This window comes from Mirounga leonina, unplaced genomic scaffold, assembly GCF_011800145.1.
Source record: "Mirounga leonina isolate KUSES-001 unplaced genomic scaffold, KU_Mleo_1.0 Mir_94, whole genome shotgun sequence".
NCBI lineage: Eukaryota > Metazoa > Chordata > Mammalia > Carnivora > Phocidae > Mirounga > Mirounga leonina.
The window spans coordinates 50,025,324-50,049,436 of NW_023270855.1; the positions used below are offsets into that span (position 1 = coordinate 50,025,324).

The window sequence follows — 24,113 nt, forward strand, 5'->3', positions numbered from 1 at the left end:
TGGCTGGTGGGTGGAGGCCAGGGTTGCTGCTCAATGCCCTACAGTGCATAGGATGGCCCCACCCCAGAGAATGATGTGGCCCCAAACGTCCATGGCACCCAGCCTGAGAAACTGCTTTAAACCACGAGGACCACAGAGCTGGGGCAACTTCTCCAGGGAAATGGCAAGAGAAGGAGACCACGAGAGCTCGGTGCCTGGGGCCTCTGCTTTCCTTCCACCACACCCCTGGGCTCTGCTGCCCACGTAGGGACAGCCCAGCTCCTTGCCTCCACTCCCTCCTTCGGCCTGGTCTGCCCTCCTCTGGAAGATCAGGAGGCAAGAAGACAGGCAGTGCCACCCCACAGCAGGGGAACCAGAGGGAGGCTCGCCAGGTAAACCGAGAGGGAAGAAGAGGCTCCAGCCGCCCCGCTCCGGGTGGGCCCTGCAGCGCCCATACCTGCGTCCACATCGTTGGGCCACCCACTGGACTGGCTGCTGCCGGCTGCTGGGGAGCGGCCTGTACCAGGATAGAAGACATCATCCACAGGGCTCTCCATCTCGCTGTCATCGATGGACTTGGGGCGCTTGGTGGTGCTGGGGAAGACGAGAGGGATCAGGTAGGCCAAAGGAAGACGGAGGTACAGCTCCTCAAACCGAGGGAGGCTGCACTGATGACCTGTCGTGTGGGGAGCAGGTGCCTGATGACAGCAGCACCCCTAGGCACTCACTACGTGCCCAACCCTGAGACTAGACTGGCCCCGGAGTCCCTCGGGGCCCAGCCCACCTGCTCCTCCTCCTTGAGCCCCTTCTCAGGCCACGATGCCCTCATCCACTGAGCTGCCCAGGTCAAAGAGGGGGCAAAAGCCTCCTGCACTGCCTCCCTGGCCACTTGCCAGGGACAAAAATCCCAATGGGTGCTACAAAACCCAGACATCAAGATACTATGTTATTTTATATTAAAACGGTACTAACATGAAGCTATTATGGTATTATAATGTAATATTTTAAGAAATCAAAATGAATGCCAAAAACCTCACAATGAACCAAAAGTCTAAGTTCTTTAAAAAAAAGCACAGGATCCCTCCCTGCCCTGAACAATTGGTCCTGACGAGGGCTGAATGTATCCACCTCCCAAACGCCTCTCAAATTCGGTCCCACCCTCTCACCCCACTCCCCCACCCAGCTCAGGCCCTCCTCTACTCCAGCCTCTAACTGGCCTTCAGTCCCGCCCACACACGCTGCTGCAAGGGGCACTTTCTGGAACACATATCCCCAGCATCTCCTGCTTCAAACCCTTCAGTGGATTTTAAGTCTAAATACCTTCCAGAGCCCTCTTTGGGGGTCCCACCGGGATGTCCATCCTTGGCTGGGATGGGGGCTGCTCTACTTGGAGCATCCACCCCATGCCTGTCCGGGCTCAAATGTCACTTCCACAAGAGAGAGACCTTCTCAGATCCCCACTGGGAGGGCCTTCCAGGCACAGTCGTGCCTTGTTTGGGCTCGGGTCCCCAGCACCAAATGCCCAGCGACAGCACGAAGCAGGAAGCTCAGGGGGTTGGTAGCGTGGTGGGCCCCGGCTGCTCTGGAGCCCACGCCCTCAACAAGGGGTGACCTTCTAAGGCACCCGGGCCTTGGAAGTGTGGCCGCCCGCAGCACCTGAGATGGCCTGGGGATGGAGGTGGGGGGAGGCCAGGGTGCTGCGCTCACCTGGTGGAAGGAGGGGAGGTGATGGACCGCCGCCCCAGGGTCACCTGGTTTATGTTGTAGTAGCTGGGACTCTCCAGGTCTGCCAGTGAGAAGTTGGGCCCTGATGCTGTCGCAACAGGAGCTGGGAAAAGGCAAGAAGGTGATAAGGTTTGAGGTGTGGAAGGCCCAATGGGGCCTTGTTTTGTTGTCATGAGCAGCTCCCCAGAAGCCTCCTCCTGGCTGGGGGTCTTTGGGGAAGAGCCCTTGGTTGTGATTTTTTTCCTACAAAGCAGTGGAGATTAGAGAATGGGCTCTCTGGGCGCCTCCGCTCCACCTAGCCCAGTACCAATGGGCAGAGTGTCCCAGGAAACCCTGTCTGCCCCTCTGCCAAGACCCCACCAGGGGTGGGCCACATGGGGTCTGAGTCCCACCTCCTTACAGCCCCAATCTGCTGAGCTCAGCCCTGGATGAAAGAAAGAACTCACTTACTCTGTGATACTCTCACCAGCTCCGTCACATTCCAGACCCCGGAAGTCACAAAACAGTCCTGGAAACTTAAGTGCCCTGAAGAGGGGAAAGGACAAGTGAGTGAGTCAGGCAAGGCTAGGAGGGGCTGCCTGCCTGTCTCCCCGAAGCTCTCCCCACTCTTGCTTTGACTCCCTCCCTCCCAAGCCTCACATTCCAGACACAGGCTGGCCCTCAGGGGCCCTCATGTCTACACAGAAGAGTGAGTATGCTTCAGGTGAGCCCCCACCCCTTCAGATGTCAGCTGAAGTGTAGTTGAGGAACGGCTGAGTAAAGGAGAAGAAATGGAGGGAGAGCGGAGGCCAGGTTGGCCAGGGGTGGGAGGGCAGATGGGGGCAGGGCAGGCCACAGAGGCTAGGCATGGGCCAGCGGGAGTTGGGGGGCACTGACCGTTGGGCAGTGGTTTGATGTCCGCATCTCCTTGCTGGTTTGAACTATCTGATTGTCCGGATTCTGCAGGAGACACAAAGGAGAGAATGGGTCAAGATCAAAGTGCGCCCCACACACTAGCCAAGCAGCTGCCCCTCCAGCCCTGTAAACACCTTCACAGCACCCTCTCCTCGGAGGGGAGTAGCCTAGGGAGACCCGAAGAGAGGAGGAAGTGCATCCTACGGACGCTGGAGCCAGATCCTGCTCCGTGGTGGGGTATCCTGGGCACCGCGGGGTGGTTGGCGGCAGCGCTGGCCTCCGCACACTAGATTCCAGTAGCACCCAAGTCTTGACAACCAACACTGTCTGCGGACACGGCCCAACGTGCTTAGCAGCAAAGTCGCCCCCGGGTGAGCAGCAATGGCTGAGAATCAGCGCGAGAACGGTGCCCACGAGAGAAGCCAGTGACCATCTCTTTGCACAGCTGGGATGAACCCAAGGGTCCCCCATCCTCCACTCGGCTCAGGCTCCCAGCGGAGCAGCCCCTTCCTTCTCTCACTTCATTAATTACAGCCATTCCTGTCAGCCTGAAACCGCCCCCCCACCTCACCTTTATGCTTACAGGCAGTGCCTGGCAACACGGAGGGGGAGGTTTGCCCTGGCGCCATCACCCGCTCTGTGCCAGCCTGTCTGGGCTGTCTCATGCCCCAGTGCCACAGCTGCTCAGAGGGAGCCCCGAGACAAGGGCCCATTGTGCGGTGGGAGCTCACAGAGGGCTGGGGCAGGGTGGAGTGTGTGTGTGAATATTTTGCTGAGCTTGGGAAAGCCCCCCCACCCCCGCCCCCCAGGTCCTCAAAGCTTTGTGTGCCAGGGGCACAATGGGGACCTCCAGAATGCCTGCCCAGGCACGACAGCTGGCGAGAGGATGGCAGAGGGGGGCCAGGGCAGGTTGTGGGGCAGGAGGAAGGCTAGGCATTTGGTAAAGAATCGGCTGCTCACAAGGGGACAATGTGGGGGTGGCATCGGAAAACCGCGCCCTGGTATTGGCCAAGGCTCTGCCCAACTCTTTGACCCTGCCTCCTGTGTCTCACCCGACACCCCAAGGTCAGCCTACTGACCGGTGAGTCCACCCCTCACTGGCCTCACAGCCAAGCTGCTCACATTGGGGAGTGACCAGCAAGGAAGCTCCTAAAGAACAACGAGACGGGGGCCCAAGAGATTGCAGCAAAGTGCCCTGTGGCCACTAGGCCACTCAGGAGGGATGGAAGAGTGATGGATGAGGGGGGCTGGTAAGAAGAACAGCATCCCTCTGGGAGCGAGGGCCCAGGCTTCGCTCAGGCCAAGTCTTTGGCCACCTGCCTTGATGTGACCGGTGAGAAAGGGCAGGTTGCCTACAGGACAGTTTCAGTCCCCACTTCCCCATTCTTTACCTTGTTTAGTTTTTTAAGTCCAAAAAAATAAAATAAAATAAAATAAAATCTTGTCACAAATCAAGAAAACAAGTTTATAAGGAAAACGCTAATGATGGCCCCTCAGCCCAGTTTGGGGTGCAGCCTGCCACACCTCCCTTTGTGTTCACCGCTGTGGTGTGTTTGGGGATGGTGAATCCTACCCCACGCCACCACCTCTTTGCTACTGGCACTCTCTGCTCTGGAGACAATCTACAGGACCTCCTCCCATGCTCCCAGGAGGGCACCCTCTCTGTGCCACAGTGTCCTGTGGGTATGAATTTTGTCATTCTCTCGCCCTGGCCTATTCCTGGCTATCTAGGTCTGATTCAACCCCCCCTGCCAGTCCAAGAAGGAGCAGGTGAGGGGCTGAGGTACTGGGTGGTCCACTCTAGGACCTCCCTAGACCCGGGGTGCCCTGAGCCTGCTTCATCTCCCAGGGCTGCCCTCTCCTCCATTCAAAACTTAGGAAGGGCAGAGCCACAGGCCCAGCGTGTGGAGCCCATGGAGGGGCACATGCTCCGGGCTCTGCTGCCCAGGGGCCCCTGCTACTGACCCCACCCATTCTGGGACCAACTCAGTCCCCACCAGCCTTCCAGGTTTGGGTCCGTGGAGTTGCGGGAGCCAGAGGAGTCCACCCAGGGGTGTAGTCCCAGGCCCCTTGAACGCGGCCAGGTGGAGACAGAAAGCTGCCGCACGCGCACATCCAGCGCAAGGACAGAAAGGCGAGAGAGAACCCGACAAAGAGATGGAGGTGGGCCAGCGACTACGGCAGAGACAAATGGGGCTCCAGGAGAGCGCTATAGACAGGAAATCCTTCTAAACCAGGATACTGTCCCGAAACGTTATTGCTGTTATTACTATTAGCTTGATGTAAAGGAGCCAGCGGGAGCGAGGATCCAGCGCGGGCGAGGCCCGCTGCCACGCGCCTCCAGGCGCTGCTGGCAGCCATTTTAGCCCTTGGCAGCCATCTTACGGCTGGCGGCCCAGCCAGCGTCCCCACAATGCCACCCCCGCCGGCCCCCGGCATGCTCAGCTCAGCTCCAGGACAAAAGGCAGAAACGCTGGAAATCTGGACCCAGGCTCGGAGGCTCAGGAGCCAGCCCTGCAGCAGGGGCAGCTCCAGCCAGGGCCCCACCGCCCTGCTCTAGCAGCACCCCCTTCACCCTCGCGGCCGGCACCCAGCGGAAGGGGAAGGGAGGGTTAAAGCCGGGGCCCTGGGGGCACCATGGTCCGCTCAAAGACACTGAAGCCCCCCAGGCCAGTCGCAGGCCCTGGGGCTCAACTAGGACCCCTGCCCTGACAGGGCAGTAAGGGACATGATGGGGGCAGGCCCTTGTCCACCCAGTGGACAGACGGGGCAGGGGGCTGGCAGGAGCCCATACAGCAGCTGCAGGGCCAAACAGCCACCGGGCCCTGGTGGACAGGCTTCTAGGGAGGGTGAGGAGACCACTGCCCCCCGCCCCCAGGGGAGGGAGCCAGCCAGCCAGCTTTCTTGGGCTCTTAGGGGAGCTGTGCCCCAAGGTCCAGGCCTACTCTAGACAGCCCTCTGGGATCAGAGGCTGCACCACAGGCTAGCACACCAGGGAGCATGACACCCCAGCATCTTGACTCCTTTCCCTGTTGAGCTCCCTGGGGGAGGGGATAACCCCAGGCCTCAGGACAGACAGGAGGAAGGTCCCTTTATGACACCCCTCCCCACGCCCCGCCTCATGGCTGCTCAGCTTTTATCTGGCAGAATGGGGCTTATCAGAGCCACCAGCTGAACAAACATACAAATCCACGGTTAGTGAGAAAAAACCCTCTGCCTGAACTCTTTATCTCCTGTTCACAGGCCCCACGCACTGCCCCCTGCCAACAGCACAGGAGGAGACCTGACTGCTGCACAGCAGGGGCTCCTCTCTCCGCTGTCCCCCACCTCCTCGCCTCCGACCCAGAACAGGGTGGCTCTCCCCTGGCAGTCCCTGCCGGCGGTTTGCATGAGTAAGTTGCAGCCACATGGGAGCCCCCCTCCAGTGTCTGCTTTCTCGCCAGGGATAATGGGCCAGCTGGTGGCCTGTGGGCCAGTGGAGGGGCAGGGACAGTGTTGGCTAGCACAAGGCAGACAGGTGCCCAGCTCCATCTTTTATCCTCCCCCCACACCCTCCCCTGGCCCACGCCCCTGAGGCTGTCACTCTGATTCCCCAGCCTTCCAGGGCCACATCCTCTAGAAGCCTCTCTGGCCTCGGCTCTCTTCAGCCTGGCTGCCAGAGCGGTGGGGACCCTAAGTGCACACCTCCGGTTCAGGGCCACCCTAAGGTCAGCAGAGCAACCTTAACCCCCCTGCCTGCACCTCTCTTCAGAGACTACTGCTGCCTTCACACCCTAGAGACTGGAGATGGGAAAGAGCAGCCAGGGGCACCGCTACCTCCCTTTGGCCCTGACACCACTCAACCTTTCCCTCTATTCTGGCCCTGAAGACCAGAGAGCATCTTCCCTGGTTTTAAGCTTCCTCGCATGAGGCCCATCTAATATAGCCTCCTAAAAACAGCCAGCCACTGTGTCCGATGCCTGGGCTTGATGCCCTGGGCAGACAGGTATCAGGGTCCCTGAGCCCGGGCCAGGTTTGGGGATGGAGAGAAGCTCAGAGCCCACAGCTTATTCTCCATGCTCTCGGTGGTTAGGCCGGCTCATGTCACCCACAGGAGCATGCTCTGCTGACTGCCCTCTGCGTGGGACCTGGGCTACTCATGTGATCCACACCTCAAAGGCAGAGGCCACCTGCCCGCAATGCCTGAGGACCCTGGCCACTATGGAGGCTTCCGGAAGGGAGGGCTATGCAAGGGCAGGTGACAGATCTGGACTCTGTCTCAGCATGGCTTCTGGGTCTGCGGCTACTCCCTGTTCATCTGCACACATATCATCAGTCACCCCCCCACCCCAGGCATCGATGGCCTGTGGCCTTCTGCAGTATCCAGACCCGGGCCAAACTCAGCCAACAGTTGGCAGTGTGGGCCCCTCTTCCTTAGGTTCCTCCATATCCCCTGAAATAGCCACAAAGCTCCCCCACCCCCCACCCCCAGTACTGCCTTTCTCAACCCTGCACCAGTTCCACCTTCTCAGTCCTTGAAGTCCCTCTACTTGCTTTATTGAGCTCTTCCCCTTTCCCTTTGGAATCCCATTTCTGGTCTCATTTTTCTCTCTTGGCTCCACACTCCTCTCTCTGTCCTTCCTTCTCCTTCACGTTCCCTTTCTCAGGCTCTCTTTCCTCTCCCAACCATGCCTGTTTCTGTGTGTGTGTGTGTCCAGAAGGGCTCTGCCTCTTCATGGGAGCTCTGGAGGGGGAGCTCCAGCAGCTAGGAGGAGCCCAGTGTTGCACACGAACCCCAACTGACAGCATGTTATATATATGTATGTATATTTCCAGTCACAGACGGGCAGATATTTATGGCTCCCACTAGGTAAAGGAGGAATTCCTGCTTGCTGCAGGGAACGCTCTGCCTCGGCTCCCACCCGAAACAAACTCTCTCTGTGAAAGGGGCCACATGTAACTTGCTGGCCGGCTGCCTCCACGCACATCACTGACAGAGTGAGTTCTTAGGTGGCCAAGAGGAGCGGAAAGACCCAGCTCAACCACACCCACACGTGCATACACTCGGGCGAGCACAGTCAAACACGCACACATTTGGACATACCACCAGCAATTTCCTGCCGTCCCACAGGGGTAAAATGAGATGATGCATTCAGAGCTGCGGTCCCACTGTGCACTGCATGCTCAGTGCTTAGCACTGGGCCAAAGAGGAGCCCGCCTCTAGCTCTGCTGGACCACTGACCTCTGGGGGCTATAGAGGACAGCCCCCAGAGTTCTCTGTTTGCTTGCCCTTCCCCAGGCTCTCTCCAGGTCTGAGATTCAAGAAGCAGGGTGGGGGTGTGCTCTGTTCCGGGGGTGCTGTCCTCTGAAGGGCTGATGCAATTCAGGAGCTGATCCTGGCACTCCCCAGGGTGGCACTCCCCTCCCCCTACCTGTCTCTCCCCTCTTCTGTGATTCCGGAGCATCCAGGGCACTGGAAATCCAATCTCAAGGGGAGCCAGAGGCCTGGCCTCCAGCAATCAGAGCTGGAGAATGTAACTATTGTGCCTCTTGAAACCTAAGTCCGAGAATCTGAGACACCCTGAGGAGGGGAGCGGTGGACGGATGGGGGGCTAGGGAGACAGGTCACAGAGGGGTTCTCCCCATCTCTGCAAACAGGCGACTTGGGACTGAGGAAGTCCTTGAGAGTGCAGGGCAGCCAGAGGGCAAAGAAGGGAGGGGCTCAACCTCGGCCAGGCCCAGGGAGCTTCGAGAATCTTTCCTTCCCTCTTTCCACTCTGCAGCCCACCCCCATGAGCCAGCCAGCTTGTGTGTGTGCACACAAGCCCTGGAGCCATCCTGAGGTTTATCCGCCTTCTGTTGTCCCTAGAACCCCACATGGTGGGAGGCAGGAGCATGACCAGGAAGCACAGCCCTGAAGATAGGGGCAGGGGTATGGCTGGGGGCATGATGGGCACACATGTTCCACACCCCCCATTACCTTCATCTCTCCTTTCTTCATTCCCCCTCCACTCACGGACCTGAAGGGGCTTGAGCCTGTAGTGCAGGGGAGGCCAGTTGAGTGCCAGGGAAAAGGCCCAGTCACACCTGCATAGACCTGCTCTAGATCTGCCCTGGCTGCCCCTGGGGGTGGCCTGAGCTCAAGAAGGCCATGAAGGGAGGGTGGGGCAGGGACAACAGCTCAGGCCACAGGGAACGTGTGGATGGGACCTTCCACTCTCAGTCCCTGGCCCTGGTGGCACTACCTTTCCCTCCTCAACCCACGCTACGTCCACCAGCACCATCTGTGGTCCTCCGGGAATGAGGGCCAGATCTGGCTGCCGCAGGGCTCACTGCCCAGCAGTGCGACTGCCGGAAGGGAGAAGGCAAGTCAGTGGGCTCAGCTGGTGCCCAGGAGACCAGCAGAATGGGCTCCAAAGGCCGTGCTCAGGCAAACAGCCCTGGTGCCTCCAGGGTGCTCCCCTGGTGTGAGCTGCTCAGCGTTCTCTGCCCTGTACCTGATGGGAGAACCTTCCTTAGCACTGCCTCCAGCCCAGGAAAAACAAGAGATGGGGCCTGGTCACTGAAGCCCCGGTGGTCATCCCCATGAGACGAAAAACAGTGGCCAAAATGGGGGAGAGAAGGAGGGTTGCACCCTCGTGCAGAGCACAACACCTAGCAGGTGGATGGAGGGAAAAAGCCCAGTCAGCCTGTTAGGGGCCTCTCCCAGTCCAGCCCAGCAGTTAAGCAGTTAACTCCCAGCAGTTAAGTCCAGCAGCCCTGGGAGATGAGGATGGACATGCAGACTCCTTCTGGGTCTGCCCTTTGCAGGGAACCCAGCACCAACCCCCAGCACCATGGCTCTCTGTGAACAAGCAGACCCCGGGCCTTGCAGTAACACCATCTGGGATGTTCCAGAGGTGCCCAGGGGGTAGGAAGTCCCATCAGATCAGAATTCCCATCAGACAGGGATTGGAGGTGAAGCAGCTGCTACTGAAGGAGGCAAAGGGAGGGACCTTTGGGGAGACGGAGGGAGGCAGGAGCTCCGCACCCCAGGCCCCAGGCCACCTCTGCCTGGAGACTGCCCTTGGCCACTCTAAAGAAGCCCTCACCCCAGAACAGAGAGGGTGAAGGGGGCACACCAAGGGCAGTGGGGGATGGAGGTGGACAGCCAGCAATGGTGGAAAGAGGCTTCCCTTGGTTCACATCCAGGCTCCAGAACCTACCAGCCAAGTGACCTTGGTCAAGTTCTGAGCTGTTTCCTCCTCTGTAAAATGCAGATGCCACCCACCACCTAGGGCTCTTGGGTGAGGAATAAATGAGAAAACAGGTATAAGGTGCTTAGCCCAGGGCCCGACTCATAGACGTCACCTGTCCTTCCATCTGGACCACCATTTTCCTTCAACGCCACTAGCTGAAACTCTACTCCTCCTTCTCCTGCTCTGCTCAAAGGCTGCCTCAGTGAGAGAAGTGTGGCTAACCCTCAGCTCTCCCCTCCCCCAGGGGTGCATACTCATTATGACACATTAAGTATGCCCTAGATTACTATTTTTTGGTGTCTCGCCCCAGAGAACATGGCCAGCAAGCTGAGGGTCTCCCTCAGGGTCTGGCCCATTACCATCTGCAAAAAGGGGCAGACAGGTTTCCCTGGACATAAAAAAGCAAGATGCCTTCTACAGGTGTGTCCCTCTCCAAAGTCAGTGGTTACAGTAAATGGCCTTGGGATGGTTACCATATTGGAAATAGTGGGGGAGAAGCAATGAAAGGGAAGGCCAGGGGATGGGTAAGGCCAAAAGAGAAGGGGGAGAAAAAGCTTTTGCCCCTAGATTCTGAGGGTGCTTGGCCCTGGGCCCTGCCTGTCCTAACCCAGCGCTAAGGATACAGAGAGCTGAGGACACCAGAAGCATCGGTGCTGGCCCCACGGGTGGCCAGCCGCCTCCCCCGGAGTGCCAGCCGGTGCCACAACGCAGCCAGCAGCTGGAGCCGATGTTCCCAAGAGGGCCTGGGGCCAAGGAGTCATATAATAGCTGGATCCATAAAAGGGGCCCCCACTCCTAAAGCTTCTGTCCCCTCCTGAACCTGATAGAAACTGACAGTGGAGAATGCCCTCCATACCCAGCATGCCAAGAAAAGATGGGCCCTGCAGAGGGGGTGCCCCCATCCAGTCTAGGGGCATGCAGAGCTGCTCCCCAACCCCTACCCGCTTTCTGTTTCCAGCACTGCCCTTTCCGACCCTTTGAGCTGCCCAGGCCAGGCCTGGCCAGACAACTGCCCCCACCTCCAGCTGCTCTTAGGACTATTAATAGTGTCTCCACCTCCCAGGGTCAGGCCTCACCCTCCCCCCATCGCCCAAATACACTTGTCCTTGGTCTAATTACTTGTAAAAGGCACAGAGTCCTCCAGGCACTAACGCCAACCAGGGATGAGAAGGGGGGGTTCAGAAGTTCTGGAGGCCACCTGAGGGACATGCCTGGCACAACTCAGAGTTTGGAAAAAGGAGGGAAGGAATCAGTGAACCCCAGAACAAGAGAATGACAAAAAGACAAAATGAAAACTAAGAGGGAGGGAGGGGCCAAGAGAGAAAATCAGAACCAAAGCAAAGTGGTTCAAAGCAAGAGGGCTGAAATAGAATCAGAGAAGGAGAAGGTTCCAACAGGGAGGAAAAAGGGAAGAAAGCGAAGGGAGAGAAAGGGAAGACAGAGGAAGTGACTTCTTAACAAACAAACAAAAGAAACAGAAGGGGAGAAAACTTCCCTAAAAATACTCAGGAGTGGCTTCATAAGCACAGCTGGGCCGCATCCAGCTACCAGCACCTGATGGGAGACACTCATCAGGGTGAGGGACTGGAGAGGCCCCAAGTCAAGGAGCCTCAACCCATATACCTTTGCAATGTTCTGGGGAAGGGAGGTGGGGGGCAAAGATGAGGAGGCAGAAAAGGAACAACCGACCAGGAAAAGAAAGTGGGAGGAGTCCCCACGAGAGCAAAGCCACTCTCAGCCCTGGGCAGGGGAAAGCTCCCACACGTGGAGCCCCCTTGCTTACAGGAAGAGGGTCAGGCTGGCCAGAAGATGGGGGGGATAGGAGAACATCAGGGCTTCCTGGCCTCCTTGCGTTCCAGGTTACCTCTCTCTTTCTGGCCATGAGCAGAGTCTTACCCCCACCTTGCCTCCTGCTGACCCCTCTCCTTAGGAGAATCCAGGGGGCCTGGGGAAGGAGAACCCACCTAGGTGACAGCAGGCCAAGGCCACTTGCCTCCCATCCTCAGGTGCTCTAATTTCCTCAGCCCCCTAAGGGGCAGCACCTGACACCCAGGCTGGTGTCTCTAAAGGAGTCTTCTCTACCAGGGAGGCCTTCTGGGGAGAGACATACTTGGGCCCATGGAAGAGCAACGAACACAAACACGTGCCATAATCAAATGTCCAAGTGGAGAACTTCTGCCTGGAGGCTGGAAGCCAAGTAGCCTTTCCTTCAAATCCCATCCACACTGGGAGCCTCTGGCTGGGCCAGGGCTGGGGGACTGGGACTCTGGCTCTGGAGGGCTCAAGAGCCCCCAAGGACTTGGCCACCAGGCCTCCCAGAGCAGGGGGTCCCAGACTGGGAACACCCCACTAGAGCATCAGTCCTCTGGGGTCAAGGCCTGTCAGTGTTTTGTTCACTACTGTAACCTGCAGTTGAAAAGGAAAACGAGATTCTAAATAGATCCTTCTAGATCCTTCTTCCAACTGTGGCTACACTGACCACCCAAGGGACAAAAGTACCAGGTGGCTGGCACCTTCCCCTTATAAAGAAGAGAACATTTTTCCTGCAGGTCCATCCTCGACACTCAACGCCCAAGGAATTGATGTGGAAACCCCAGTACCACTAATTCTGCAAAGCCCAGCTGGGCCGGGACTGCAGGACTGGACACACAGATCCCCATGCCTGAGGGCTGGACTGACCAGAGAAAGGATGCAGAGTCTCCCCGTGGAGGGCAGGGCAGGGGAACACTCTTGAAAGCTTGCTCGGCTCCCCACCCTCCCCCCACCCCCAAAGACCTTACAGCAGCCACTGCCCAGAGCTACCCAGACAAGACATGAAGAATTTGGGCCTCTGACTCCAAATCTTCAACTTACAGCACTGAAAGCCCAGGCTGGGCTGAAAAACTGTGTAGGCAGGTAGCCTCCTGAGGGGATGAGATGGCTCTGGGTGTCAGAAGGAGCCCTGGGCCTGGGATCCAAATCCTAGACCTGCTGTTGTCAGGCACCCAGTGTGTCTCCCAGGCCTCCTCTCCCTCCCTGTGCAACACATGGCGGGCTTCCCTTAGACAGCACAGTGAGCCCCGAGCAGGAATTTTTACAGAGAAGAGGACAGGATAGTTTTATACGCTCTAAAGCGCCAAGCATACATAAGGGAGGCATAGATGGGGCAAGGAGGTCAGCTTCCGGGACCCTACATTTCAGCTTTGCTGTGATCCTGAACAGCAGCTGAGGGGCATCTTCCAGAAACTTGGACCTGCACTCAGTACGGTGGTGGGCCACCTGGTAGGAGGCAGCTACCCAGACTCAGGGCCGGGACAGTCTAAGCTGCTGAAGAGACCAAACGATACCGACCCTCCAGGTTGGCAGGTGCCACATCCGCCAGTGAAAATGCCCTGAAGGACCAGAAGGGACTTTCCGGAGCAGCGGGGCCGCAGGGCTCGGGGCCGCACCCGCACGGACCGGCGCGCTGCATTCCCGGACGCCGTGGCTAGGTGGCGCAGCGAGTTAACACTAGCTGCCCTCCGCCGGCAGCGGCGGGGCCCGGGGCGGGGGCGGCGAACCTGCGCGCCGCCCGCCGGGGGCTCCAGGGGCCGGGGTTCCCTCTGCACGCCCCCGAGTCCTGAGCAGGAAGGAGGAGGCCCCGGGCAGACCCAGGCCACTCGAACCCCGGGCTGTGCTGACCGAGGCGGCGACTCTCGTTGCTGCCGTTGCCGCTGCCAAGCACATCCCGTGATGTGATGTGAGGGCCGAGCTTCCCGTTCTCATTGATTAGGAACAGCTTGCGGTGCGGGGGCCGGATGGAAGGGGGCCGGGGAATGGGCGAGCGAGGAGGAGCGGGGAGGGGGGGCGCTGCCAGGTGCATGGCTGTGGGGGTTAACCAGTGAGCCCGGGCCCACCCTGCGCAGCGCCACCGTGGCTCTCGGTCCCTACCTGCCTCCCCCAGAGCGGGGCTGCTCTGGGTGTGGGCGAGTCTGCGGCCGCGTGACCCCACGACTGTTCCCGACACTCCCACGACGCCCCAACCTTTTGGCAGCACAGACCTTCCCCTTGCACTTGATAAACGCTTGAAGAGGAAGATTTCCTCCCCGCCCCTCCCCCTCGCCCCTCTCAAAAAGTTAAAAATGGAGACTAAAGTCAGAGATCACGAACCAAGGAGAGGGAGAGAAATGGAGAAAAGTCAAGAAGAAGAAGAAAACAACAGCGCTCTCTGCAGTGGCGGCAGCCGTCGGGCAGGCACACCCTCCCAGGCGGGTGTGGAGAAAGGCCCCTTTGTTCGTCAGGGAGGTTAGCCGAGGTGAGGCCTGCTCCCCCCACCCCCCCTCCCGACCCTGGGCCGTGCAGATCGCTTCTCAGGGCTCCGGACTGGGTCTGGCGGCTTCTCTGGCCCCCCAATTCTTCTTCCACTCCTTCTGCCAGCAAGTGGAGTAGCCCAGTGGTGGAGGGTTTTGAGGTGGAGGGGGAAGCACTGCTCCCTACCCCACCCCCCGCCTTGTCCAAACACCAGGGGTCACACATATGGGGCGGGGTTGGGCTGGGTCCTCCTCCAATGGGCCTTCTGGACGCCGGCACTACCAGCCATTAGCGCGATTAGCCCAGGCTGCTCTTAAGCTGAGGGGTTGTGGGGGGCAGATTCTGCACGCAGCAGGCCCCCCACAAAGGCATGGCCAGAGAGGGTGGCACATGCTAGAAGATGGCGCCCCAGGAGGCACAGGCTGGCTGACCACGCCCCTCCCGCCCACAGTGAGGCCCAGGGCATCTCCTGTACCCATTCTAGATAGAGGACCTTTCCAATAGCCCGGGGCTCTGGGCTAGAGGTGGCTCGTGCAGAGCTTCCTCAAAGTGAGGGTTGGGCTCTCGCACCGGCGTCATCCTCAGATGAGAGGCAGGGCCTGAGCTCCTTCTGTTCCCCAAGGAGGGGCTAGAATGGGGTTGTAAAGGGGGGACTGAGAACAGACCCACCTCCAGAGCCTGTCAAAGCAGAGGCTGCAGAGGGATCCTGGCAGCAGTGGGAGGGAAGAGACACTGAAAAGCATCCCCTATGCCCCGCAGCACACCCCCATCCCCTGTCCCCCCGTACTGGCTCAGGTTAGGGAAAGGACCTGAGGGATGGCAATCCCCCAAGCACTGTGTGCCCTCTGCCCATGAGAGCAGGGGTGCAGCCTCCCCGGAGCCCTCAGGCCTCTCAGGCAGAGCTGAATGGCTTTACACTAGGCCAAGAAGTGCATCCCTTTTCCAACCAGCGGCACCCTCGACCTCCCAACCCATGCATGGGCAGCAGAAAACCTGGAATAAGGGACTGGCCTCGACTGGTCTGCTCCAGACAATCCCCTGGCCTCATGCGTGGGGGATACCTGTTTTTCAGGAGGCCCCGGCCTCCTACCAGCAGTACCACAAAGCAAAGCAGTGAGAGAAGGGAGGAGGAGCATCATGTCGCTGACCTGGCCCTTCCCCGTCCTCCAGCTTGGAAAGTAGGGGAAGGAGAGAGGGGAGAGGAGCAGCGGTAGCTGGAATCGCAGGGAGCCTGAACCGTCCTGTCCGGGGCTGAAACGGCTGCAAGAAGCTGCAGCTCAGATACACAATGTCCTGCCAAACCCCAGTCCTTTAATTCAATTAAGCATGGGACAGACTTCCCAGATTTTTCTGTGTGTGTGAGTGCATGTGAAAACCCTGATGTGTGTGAATCCCGGGAGCTGTGAGCATGTGTGCACGCATGTGGATGTGTGAATCCTGATGGGGGAAGAGGAAGATGAAATGATGCAAATGTTGGGGGAGGAGAGAGGTGGGGCAGGCTGGCTCCTGGAGAGAGAGGGTAGGTGTCTAAATCTTCTTGGAGGGCCGAATTCCAGACCAGGGTTCTCAACCCCTACCCCATGGACCATTCTCTGTGGTGGGGCCGTCCTGCGCACTGCAGGATTTGAGCATCTCTGGCCTCCACCCACTAGATGCCAGTAGCATCACGCCCCCTCAGTTGTGAGAACTAAAAATGTCTCCGCCATTGCCAAATGTCCCCTGGGGGAAGAATCAGCCTGGTGGGACCCACCACTCTGGGGCACAAGATACAAACCGAGACTCGAGGCTCATGTATTTACTACCGGTGCCTTGCCTCACCTCTCCCCCTTTGGGCTTAAATCCCAGTCGCTTGGCTTCCCAAGTGTCTCAGGTTTGGCTTTTTTTTTTTTCTTTTTTTCCTGAGATATTCTCCCCACCTTACGAATCTGGCCAGAGCCTGACAGCGACTGGGAAATGACTTAGCCCCCACCTCCAACAGGGGAAGGGAAAGCTGTCATGGTTAAAGTCATGAGCCAAAATCATGCCCTGGGCCAGACCTGCAGCCTGAGCTCAACATTGGTGGGGCCGGGGCGGGGGGGGGGGGGGGGGGGAAGCCCACAGGAGAGGTGGGGACTTGCCTGGGGCCTCTGGCAAGGTACCCTGCTCAGCCCCTGGAGGCCAGCAGAAATCAATGCACAACCCCCTCACCAACCTACCCTAGCTGAGCCCTAGGTCAGGCCTAACCCAGACCAGCTCCCCTCCCCTGTTCCTGGGGTCACCTGTGGCTGTCCTGGCAGGGGTGGGGGGACTCAGTTCCAGCAGCCCTTCTCCCCACAGGCCCAGGGTGCTTGCCTCTCTCCCTAAGCCCTCCTGCAGCCTTGAACAGCCCCCTTCTGGGAGCAGGGCCAAAAAGATGGGAGAAGGATGTTTATAAGCGGCTAAAAGGGAAAAGGAAAAAAGGGGGAGGTGGGGCAGAGAGGTCCGGGCCTCCAGGTAGTACAGACTGGGGACTCAGGTGGGGAGGGAAGGAGCGGGACCACCTCCCCAGTGAGCCAGACATCTAGCTAACCTGGCCAGGTGGTGTCCCCTGCCCCGCCCTGCTGGAGCACAACCTGGCATAACAGTGTACACCCGCAGGGGTCTCTCACCCCACAATGACTTGCCAAATGACAGTTTCTTGACACTCTTATCCCACCCCGGAGGATGCTGAGACGCTACTGGTTTTAGCTTGCTTCCTCTGCTCAGCCCCAGAAAGGCAGAACCAAGGGAAGGGCGCAGGGCCCTGGGGGAGCCCAGGCTGGGGGTGTGGTGAAAGGAGCCAGGCTTGGCGGGAGCGAAAGCCGAGTCCCCAGCTCGTAGGGCTCGGCACACAGCTAATGGGAGGCTGGCAGCGGCAAATTGTTGTTTACTTTTAATTAAGTAAACAATGTCGGCTTTCCGCCTCCTCCCCTGCCATCCCAGCCAGTAATTTGGGGGATGACAATGGGGTTGTTTCCTTCCTCCTGCCTTCTTCCCTCCCTCCAAGCACTCCTGCTCACTCCCTGCTCTGCACAGTCTTTACAACTTGCCAGTGCCGGGTGAGGCCCCACCCAGGGGGTTGGGGGGGCAGGAAGGTCCAGGGTGACCGGCTGCCTCTCTGGGGAGCAATCCGATGGTCGGGTTCACCTCAGGTGGCAAGGGCAGCTAAGCACTTCAATGTGGCCCATTCTCTCTCTCTCTCGGCCCCCACAAGCCTCCTCCCTAACCACCAAGTCAAAAATCTAGGAAGCAGGTGATCCAGAGTCTATAAGCAAAGCGGCAGCAGAGACCAGAGCCGCAGGTGAGGAAAGTATTTTCCCAGGAGTGGGATGGGTCTTTCCCATAGGTAACCAGAAGGTGGACCTTCTGGTTCACTGGGGCAGGGCAAGGGCACGCCCGAGGCTGGTTAATCCATGGGGCCAACTGGCAGCTGAATGGTAGTTACCAGCTTTCCTCAGAAGCAGGGCTGGCTTCGTGGCCTTGTTTCTGCTATTCCCATAGGTGGTTCTCGGGAAAGGCCCGAGTGAGTAACAGAAGCAAGCCAAGCTGGCCTTTCACCGACTGGGTCCCCTAGCCTGGGGTGCAGGCACTGCCCCCCCCAAGTGGAGACACAGGCAGGAGGGGCGGGGCCCTAAGTATTCAGGAGAGGCTGAATTTCAAATTACTCCAGGTGGACAAACTTGCACACAGGACCTCTGTGGAAACAAAGCGCTCCTCACACCCTTCCTCAGTAAGCCTGTAATGTAAAAGGGTCCACCTCTCTGAGAACCTCCACAGGCAGTGGGAGCTCCACAGATTCGGTGGAACTGGGCAGAAGGGAGAGGAGAATCTCTCAGTCCCCTCTCCCGCATCTGCCTCCCAAGGATCAAGCAGTAGGGTCCTGACCCAAGCCTGGCCCTGGAGCTCACTGGAGTCCCCTCCTCCCCAAGAAGCAGAAGACTCTCTCCAAGGTGTTGGGGGGGGGGTTGGTTGAGTCGTGTGCAAGCCCCACTCCTCCCCCTGCCCCGGGCTGCACCCCCACCTCCTTCCGAAGGGCGGGACTGCGGCAACAGAGTTGGCTCGGGCTGGATGCAATTTCAGCCGCAGAGCAGGGCTCCCTGGCTGGAAGCAATTTTCTCATTAGGACCCCAGGCCTGCCTGCCCGTTGGTTCTCAGCCCTCACTCCCCTTCTGCGAAACCGCACCCCACAGGCCTCCCCACAGACCACTCACACGCACAGGGAGCCACACGTGTACAAGTCAGAGGGGCGATCATGGGGTCACCACAGTGGGGCCGGGTGCAGGAGAGAGGTGCTGGCACAAAGCCATGGCTGGGGAGGCCCTAAGAGGAGATCAGAGCTCCTCACCCACCTCCTAGCCGCCCACTTCAGGCCCCCAAACCCAGACGGCGGGCCCCTCCTTGCTGCTACAGGGAACCCGGAAGGGAGGCTGGGGGACCCTGAGCCCAGTGGAGCCTCAGGGCAAGTCTCCTCGCATAACACTCCCGAGAGAGACCCGAGCACTCAGCCGTCTCCATGGCCCTTCTTGCTCAGCTGGGCTGGCAGCGAGCAGATGGGCTCTCGGGAGGCAGACCCCCTCCCCCAGCCCCGAGGCTGCTTCGAGTGGAGGGTGGTCTGGGCGAGGGAGGGGAGCCGAGGCCCTGCGAGGGGCGGCTCCTTGCTCCGCAGACACATGTGGTTGGACTTAAAAAGCTATTAGGGAGCGAGGCGCTGGCGGGAGTGTGGCCGGCCCTCGCACCAGAGAGGGGGAGGGCAGATGCCGAGGCGGTGAGCTCAGCACCTCTCGCCTCCTCCCCGTAGGGGCCCCAGGACTCCAGGAGGACTCGGGGGACCCTCACTCAACAGGAGAGGGGGGTAAGCCCTGGGGGAGGGCATGCAGGGCTGGGTCCTGGGGCAGATTCTGGGAAGAGCTGCTATCTGAGGACTCTAGGTCCGTGTCAGAGACCTCTGCAGGCAGGGGAGGTGGTGCTGGGCCTTGGCTGGGGCCCAGGAGAGCACAGACAGGTCCTCAGCCTTCCTTCAGCCTTCTTGGGGTGACAGCTGGCTGTAGGTCGCCTAAAGAGTATGTGTGTTTGGTGGGGCTGGGGAAGGGGGATTATTAGGAGAGCACGAGAGGGGAAGGGAAAAGTGGGCCCCACCCATCACGAGGCCAGAAAGAACCCGACGGAAAGTTCCCTAGAGCCGCCAGCTTGTAAAAAGCTTCTTTTCTTTCCAAATTATGAACATTTTTTTAACAAGGGGGGGCAGAGCAGCAATCTAGGACTTCATTAGGACCGTGTGTGACCATGAGTAACTGGTGACTGGAGGTGACAGGGGATGTATCTGCTGACTTTCCAAAGTGTTCTACTCCTAAAAGTCCAACGGTCCCTCCTTGGGGCTCCCTGCCTTCACCCTCCCCGGGTCCCTTTATTCAGAAACCTAGCCCCTGCCCTGCCCCATTTCTCACCCAGACAGTGCACCCCAGAGCTGTTCCAGATTGAGGTGGGTGCCAGGAGGGGCAAGGGGGCACAGGAAGCAGGAGGGCCACTTGCTAAGGACCTAGCTCTGTCCCGGAGGAGGGGAAGGACTCCCCTAGGAGTAGGCCTTAGGTTCTGGGTCTCCCTCCCACAGGATTGTAGGAAACGTCCGGCTCAAGGCTCTAGAGACCCTCTGAGCTCCTTAGCCATTCACCAAAGTCACCACCAGCCCCCAACCCCCACCCCGGGGTGCAGTGCCGAAGCGGGGGGCTCCAGTTACTTGGTGCAGCCACTGTGTGGCAGGCAGGAGCTGGGTGTTTGGGAGACATTTAATCTGCCCAACAGTCCCATGGGGTAGTTATTTTCCCCCATTTTCACCAATGAGAACATCAAAGCTCGGGGGAACTGGCTGGGATAGGTCAGAGCCAGGACGGATGGAATCTACTTGCTTCTGAGAGCTCCTCAGGCCCAGAGGCCGAGCTCCTCGTGCTCGGGCTCTCCCATCTCAGCCCAGATCTGTTGACAGGAGGGATGGGAGCTGTGGGAGGACCCTGGGCAGGGCAGCAGAGAGGGGACTGCTCTGAGCCCCGAGGAGTTGGGCCAATGGGGGAGGAGCTGACCACTGAGCTGGGATCCATGCTCAGGAAACACGCAAAGAATGTGGCTGGCAGCAGGCCAGTGGGCCAGGACCACAAAGAGGCCTTTGTTTTAGGAGGTGTCCAGGGAGTGGATGGACAGAACGGCAGAGGTGGGGGCAGCATCCCTTATGGGTGCGACCGGGAGAGGACAGTGGTGTCTGCACTGTCCCCAGACACCACCCCCTCCTGTCTGTCCCCCCACCCCTGGCTCCAGCAGTAGTGGGTTCTCATATCAGGCCCCAGACGACAGGCAAGGGAGCCCTTGGGGCCAGGTTACCCCCTTCTCAGCTCCTGGGGGGGTGTTCTGTCCCAAATTCAATCCTTATGAACCCCAGAAGTCACTTCCTTTGCAATGTGATGCTGCACTTCCTAGGAGCCCTACAGACATTATCCTCTGTTTCTGCCTCCCCACACAGGCTGGGGGTTTTCAGTGAGGACCGGGGCGGGGGGGGGGACCTTCAGGTGGACTGTCTGAGGCACCAAAGTCACCCCGCTCCCCTAGTTTCCCTCCTTTTGCCAGGGGAGGCCTTGGAACACGCCCCTCCCTCAGCCCCGCAGTTGCAGGGTTTCTCTGGCCTCTTCTTGGCATCTGGAAAAGTTTGGGAAACTTAAAAAAAAATTTTTTTGAAGAGTTTGTCTATTTCTCCCCAGCCTTGCCAGGGAGCCACAGCCAAGAGGAAGAAGGGAAGGAGGGGCCTGGGGGAGTGGGGGACAGAATAGAAAGTCACAAGAGAATAAGAGCACTAAGGAAAGTGGGAGAATCCATGGGGTGCCCCACTGGCCAGCATGACCCCGGCTGGATTTCCTGGGCCTACCAGCATCTCAGCCAGCAAGAAAGACCCCCGCAAAATGTTGTCAAGCCCACCCAAGCACACGAGGCCTTTGGTGGCCTCTCCCTGCTGGAGTCCCACCAGCACCCTGCTCAGCACGTCCTGGGGCCATCCCTGTCAGATGTGTGGGCACCCAGCGGAAGGGGCAGCCTGTGACTGTGGCCCCCACGGAAGGAGAGGTCGTGTTAAGATGGGCGACCAGGGGCAGTAACAACAGCTCAAAACAGGGACAAAGGACAAGGCAGGAGAACTCCAGCCCTGTGGGGTTTCTTCTTTCTGGGTTTCCATCTTGCTGTGATCAGGATGAGGGCAACATGGGAATACTGACTCCCAGGTGCCAGGGCCATACAGGACAATGACAAAGGTCAACGTCCCTGAGCCCAGCATTCTCCCTCCTCCAGTGTGTGTGTGTGTGAGAGAGAGAGAGAGAGAGAGAGAGAGAGAGAGTTGGGAGGCCCTGCAGCACAGAGCAATGGAGGCTGGCCTGAGACAGCCTAGGGTTCCATCAAGGGGTAGGGGTAAGGGCATGTTATAAGCAGAACTTCAGGCTTATTCCAAGAAAGGGGACACATGTGCCACACGACTGTTTCTCCAAGAGGACCCAGACTGTCTTGTCTAAGTCAGGAGGGTGGCCCCTCACCCTGACATGGCCCCCAGCAGTGTGGGTCAGGGGATGCTCCCTTGCATGACTCCCAAGAATACATGGTGGGTCCCACCTGGCAGCCCCTGCAGTATCTTTTTCTTTCCTTTTTTTTTTTTTTTTTTTTTAAGTAATCTCTACACCCGACGTGGGGCTCAAACTCATGACTCCAAGATCAAGAGTTGAATGCTCTACTGACTGAGCCAGGCTGGCGCCCCAGCTCCCGCATTATCACCAGGTGACCCACCCCTGTGCTCTGGGAATACAGCAATTGCTCAGCGGGGGTTTGTGCCCCATCAGGAGGACTCCCATCTGAGCTTCCCACCCAGGTGGCCAGAAGTTTGCTTCCTCAGTCTCCCAAGGATGGCTCCATCCCTGGAGATAAAGGTGCAGGTGGGATTGGGGGGGGGGGGGGGAGGGCGCAGCCCGGAGGACCGGCAGCACTCGGGAACTAGCTGGAAATGCAGATGCCCTCGGGGCAGGCCCAGGAATCTGCATCGTATCAAGCCCTCCAGGGGATTCTGATGGTGGCTCCGGTGTGAGAACCGCCGGCTAAGTGGGAGGATCCTGACTGGGATGGAAAATGGGCGGGGGGAGGAGTGCAGGTGGGGCGGGGGGCGGGGTGGCACAAGGGCAGCACCACGTGGACGCGAGGGCGGCAGAGTGGAGAGCAAAGGAAAGACAGAAGGGAAGTGGTGGCAGAGAGGAGGGGACCGTGGGCTGGAGGGGGTCTGCAGAGGAAGAAGAGAATCCCAGCAAGCAGGAAAGGGGGAGCAGGAGGCGGAGTGAAGTGGGGAGGGGGCGGTGCCGCGTAAGCTCCTTTCCGGCAGCCGCGCTCCCAGGAGCCACCCTGCCCCCTCCAGGCACCTGCTAAGGAGGCAGCTTGCCGGTTGTGTTTCTTTAACCCCTGGGGCCTGTTGACACAGATTAGTATCGCTGGTCAGGGGTCAATAGGGAAGGCTCTTGAGGTCAAGACCTGAACAACTGGAGTTGTAATGAGCCACGTGGGGAAGAGGCCCAGGGAGAGAAGAGGGCTGAGGAGGGAGGCGGAGGAGGAGGAGGGCCAGGCTTCGCCTAGGAAGCCAGAGAGTTGCCAGGAGCGGGGCCACTAGGCGTCCAGCTTGCCAGGGGAACCTGCCCGAGTGTGGCTGGCTGACTAGAGCTAGACCCCCAGCTAGGAAATGACGGGGTAGGATCCAGTGGGGGCGGGGGGGGGGGAAGACAAGAGGTGAAGGGTGGCCCTACCTGACTGCTGATTGAGGCAGACCCCCTCAGGTGCAGGCAGCATCCACCCTTCTCTTACCCTGAGTGAGTGCACCCCTATTCCTCCCTGGGCCTGCAGTGGGGTGGCTGGGGTGGTGCTGTGCCCCCTTTGCTGCCCACCCACCTGCGCCACCTGGCAGACCCTGGGTGGGGCTGGGGCACGGGCCAGGCAATGTCATTTACACCCGGTGGGACTGCCTCAGTCCCACCTTCTGTGACGGGATCTGGGATCCAAGGCACAGCATCCACCCAAGCCTGGGGCAGCTGCCTCCTGGCTCCTCTGCTCGACCCCTGCCCTGGCCTGGGGAAGGTCCCAGGGTAAGAGGGTAAGAGGGGGAGTGGGGGGACACAGGGCGCTCGAGGCTAGCCAACAACACTGGGCCATGGAGGCCACTCTGGGACCACGTCTAGATGGGCTGGTTTGGATGGAAGGAGAGAACCCCTCTGTGCTTAGAGGAGGAGCGAGGAACAGTGAGAAACCGGGTCACATGTGACTTGCTGTTCACCTATTTGGGCAAAAGGGGGCTGGGTTCCCTCCGAATCACCCCTGGGCTCCTGGACTCCTGTCCTCTGCGCTTCCTCCAATTGCTCCCGGGAGGCCATGGAGAAGCAAACATGAGGGGGCCCAGAAGGCGATGGGAGGCATAGCGCAGGAGTACATTCATGTGTGCGTCTGCGGGGACAGCCAGGTGGCTCACCTACAGCCCTGCGACAGGCAGGGAAAGTGCACACAGTGCCTTACTGTCCATCTAATCCGTTTACTATGTTTGTTAAGCACCTATTACCTGCCAAATGCCCATGAATACAGAACCAGAGAAGCTGCCCTGGGCAACGTCCCCTGCAGTTGGAAGCTGGGTGCATAATGAATAAAATGCAGGGCCTCCCAAAGAAGGAGGGCCAGGCTCTGGGGGTAAGAAGTGAGGTAGGAGAAGACTGCACCAAGTGGGAGGCGCGGTGAGAGCTGAGCTGGGGCTTGAACTCACAACCCCAAGATCAAGAGTTGCATGCTCTACTGACTGGGCCAGCCAGGTGTGAAAGATAGTAGTGTTTGGACAAAGGCGGAAAGAGAAAGGTCGATGGAGAGAAACAGGAACAGAAGCAGCTCAGAGGCAGCGACCAGCACAGCACGTTCAAGGCCGGCAGAGAGCTCCGTTTGCTGGAACATGGCGCCAGGGGGTGTGAGGGGAGATGATGCTGGCACCATCAG

General features: G+C 59.1%; 1 protein-coding gene across 7 annotated transcripts in view; it reads right to left on the reverse strand.

Annotated features, from left to right (window-relative positions):
• NFIX (nuclear factor I X) overlaps positions 1-24,113 on the reverse strand; it is a 94,286-nt gene that overhangs the window by 18,245 nt on the left and 51,928 nt on the right. For all 7 annotated transcript variants that reach the window (XM_034997995.1, XM_034997999.1, XM_034998000.1 and 4 more), the window contains 4 exons: positions 2,581-2,643; positions 2,155-2,229; positions 1,687-1,807; positions 437-573 (listed from right to left, as the gene is read on the reverse strand). In XM_034997995.1, the coding sequence (XP_034853886.1) occupies positions 437-573; positions 1,687-1,807; positions 2,155-2,229; positions 2,581-2,643 (396 nt within the window). The remainder of the gene's footprint in view (positions 1-436; positions 574-1,686; positions 1,808-2,154; positions 2,230-2,580; positions 2,644-24,113) is intronic.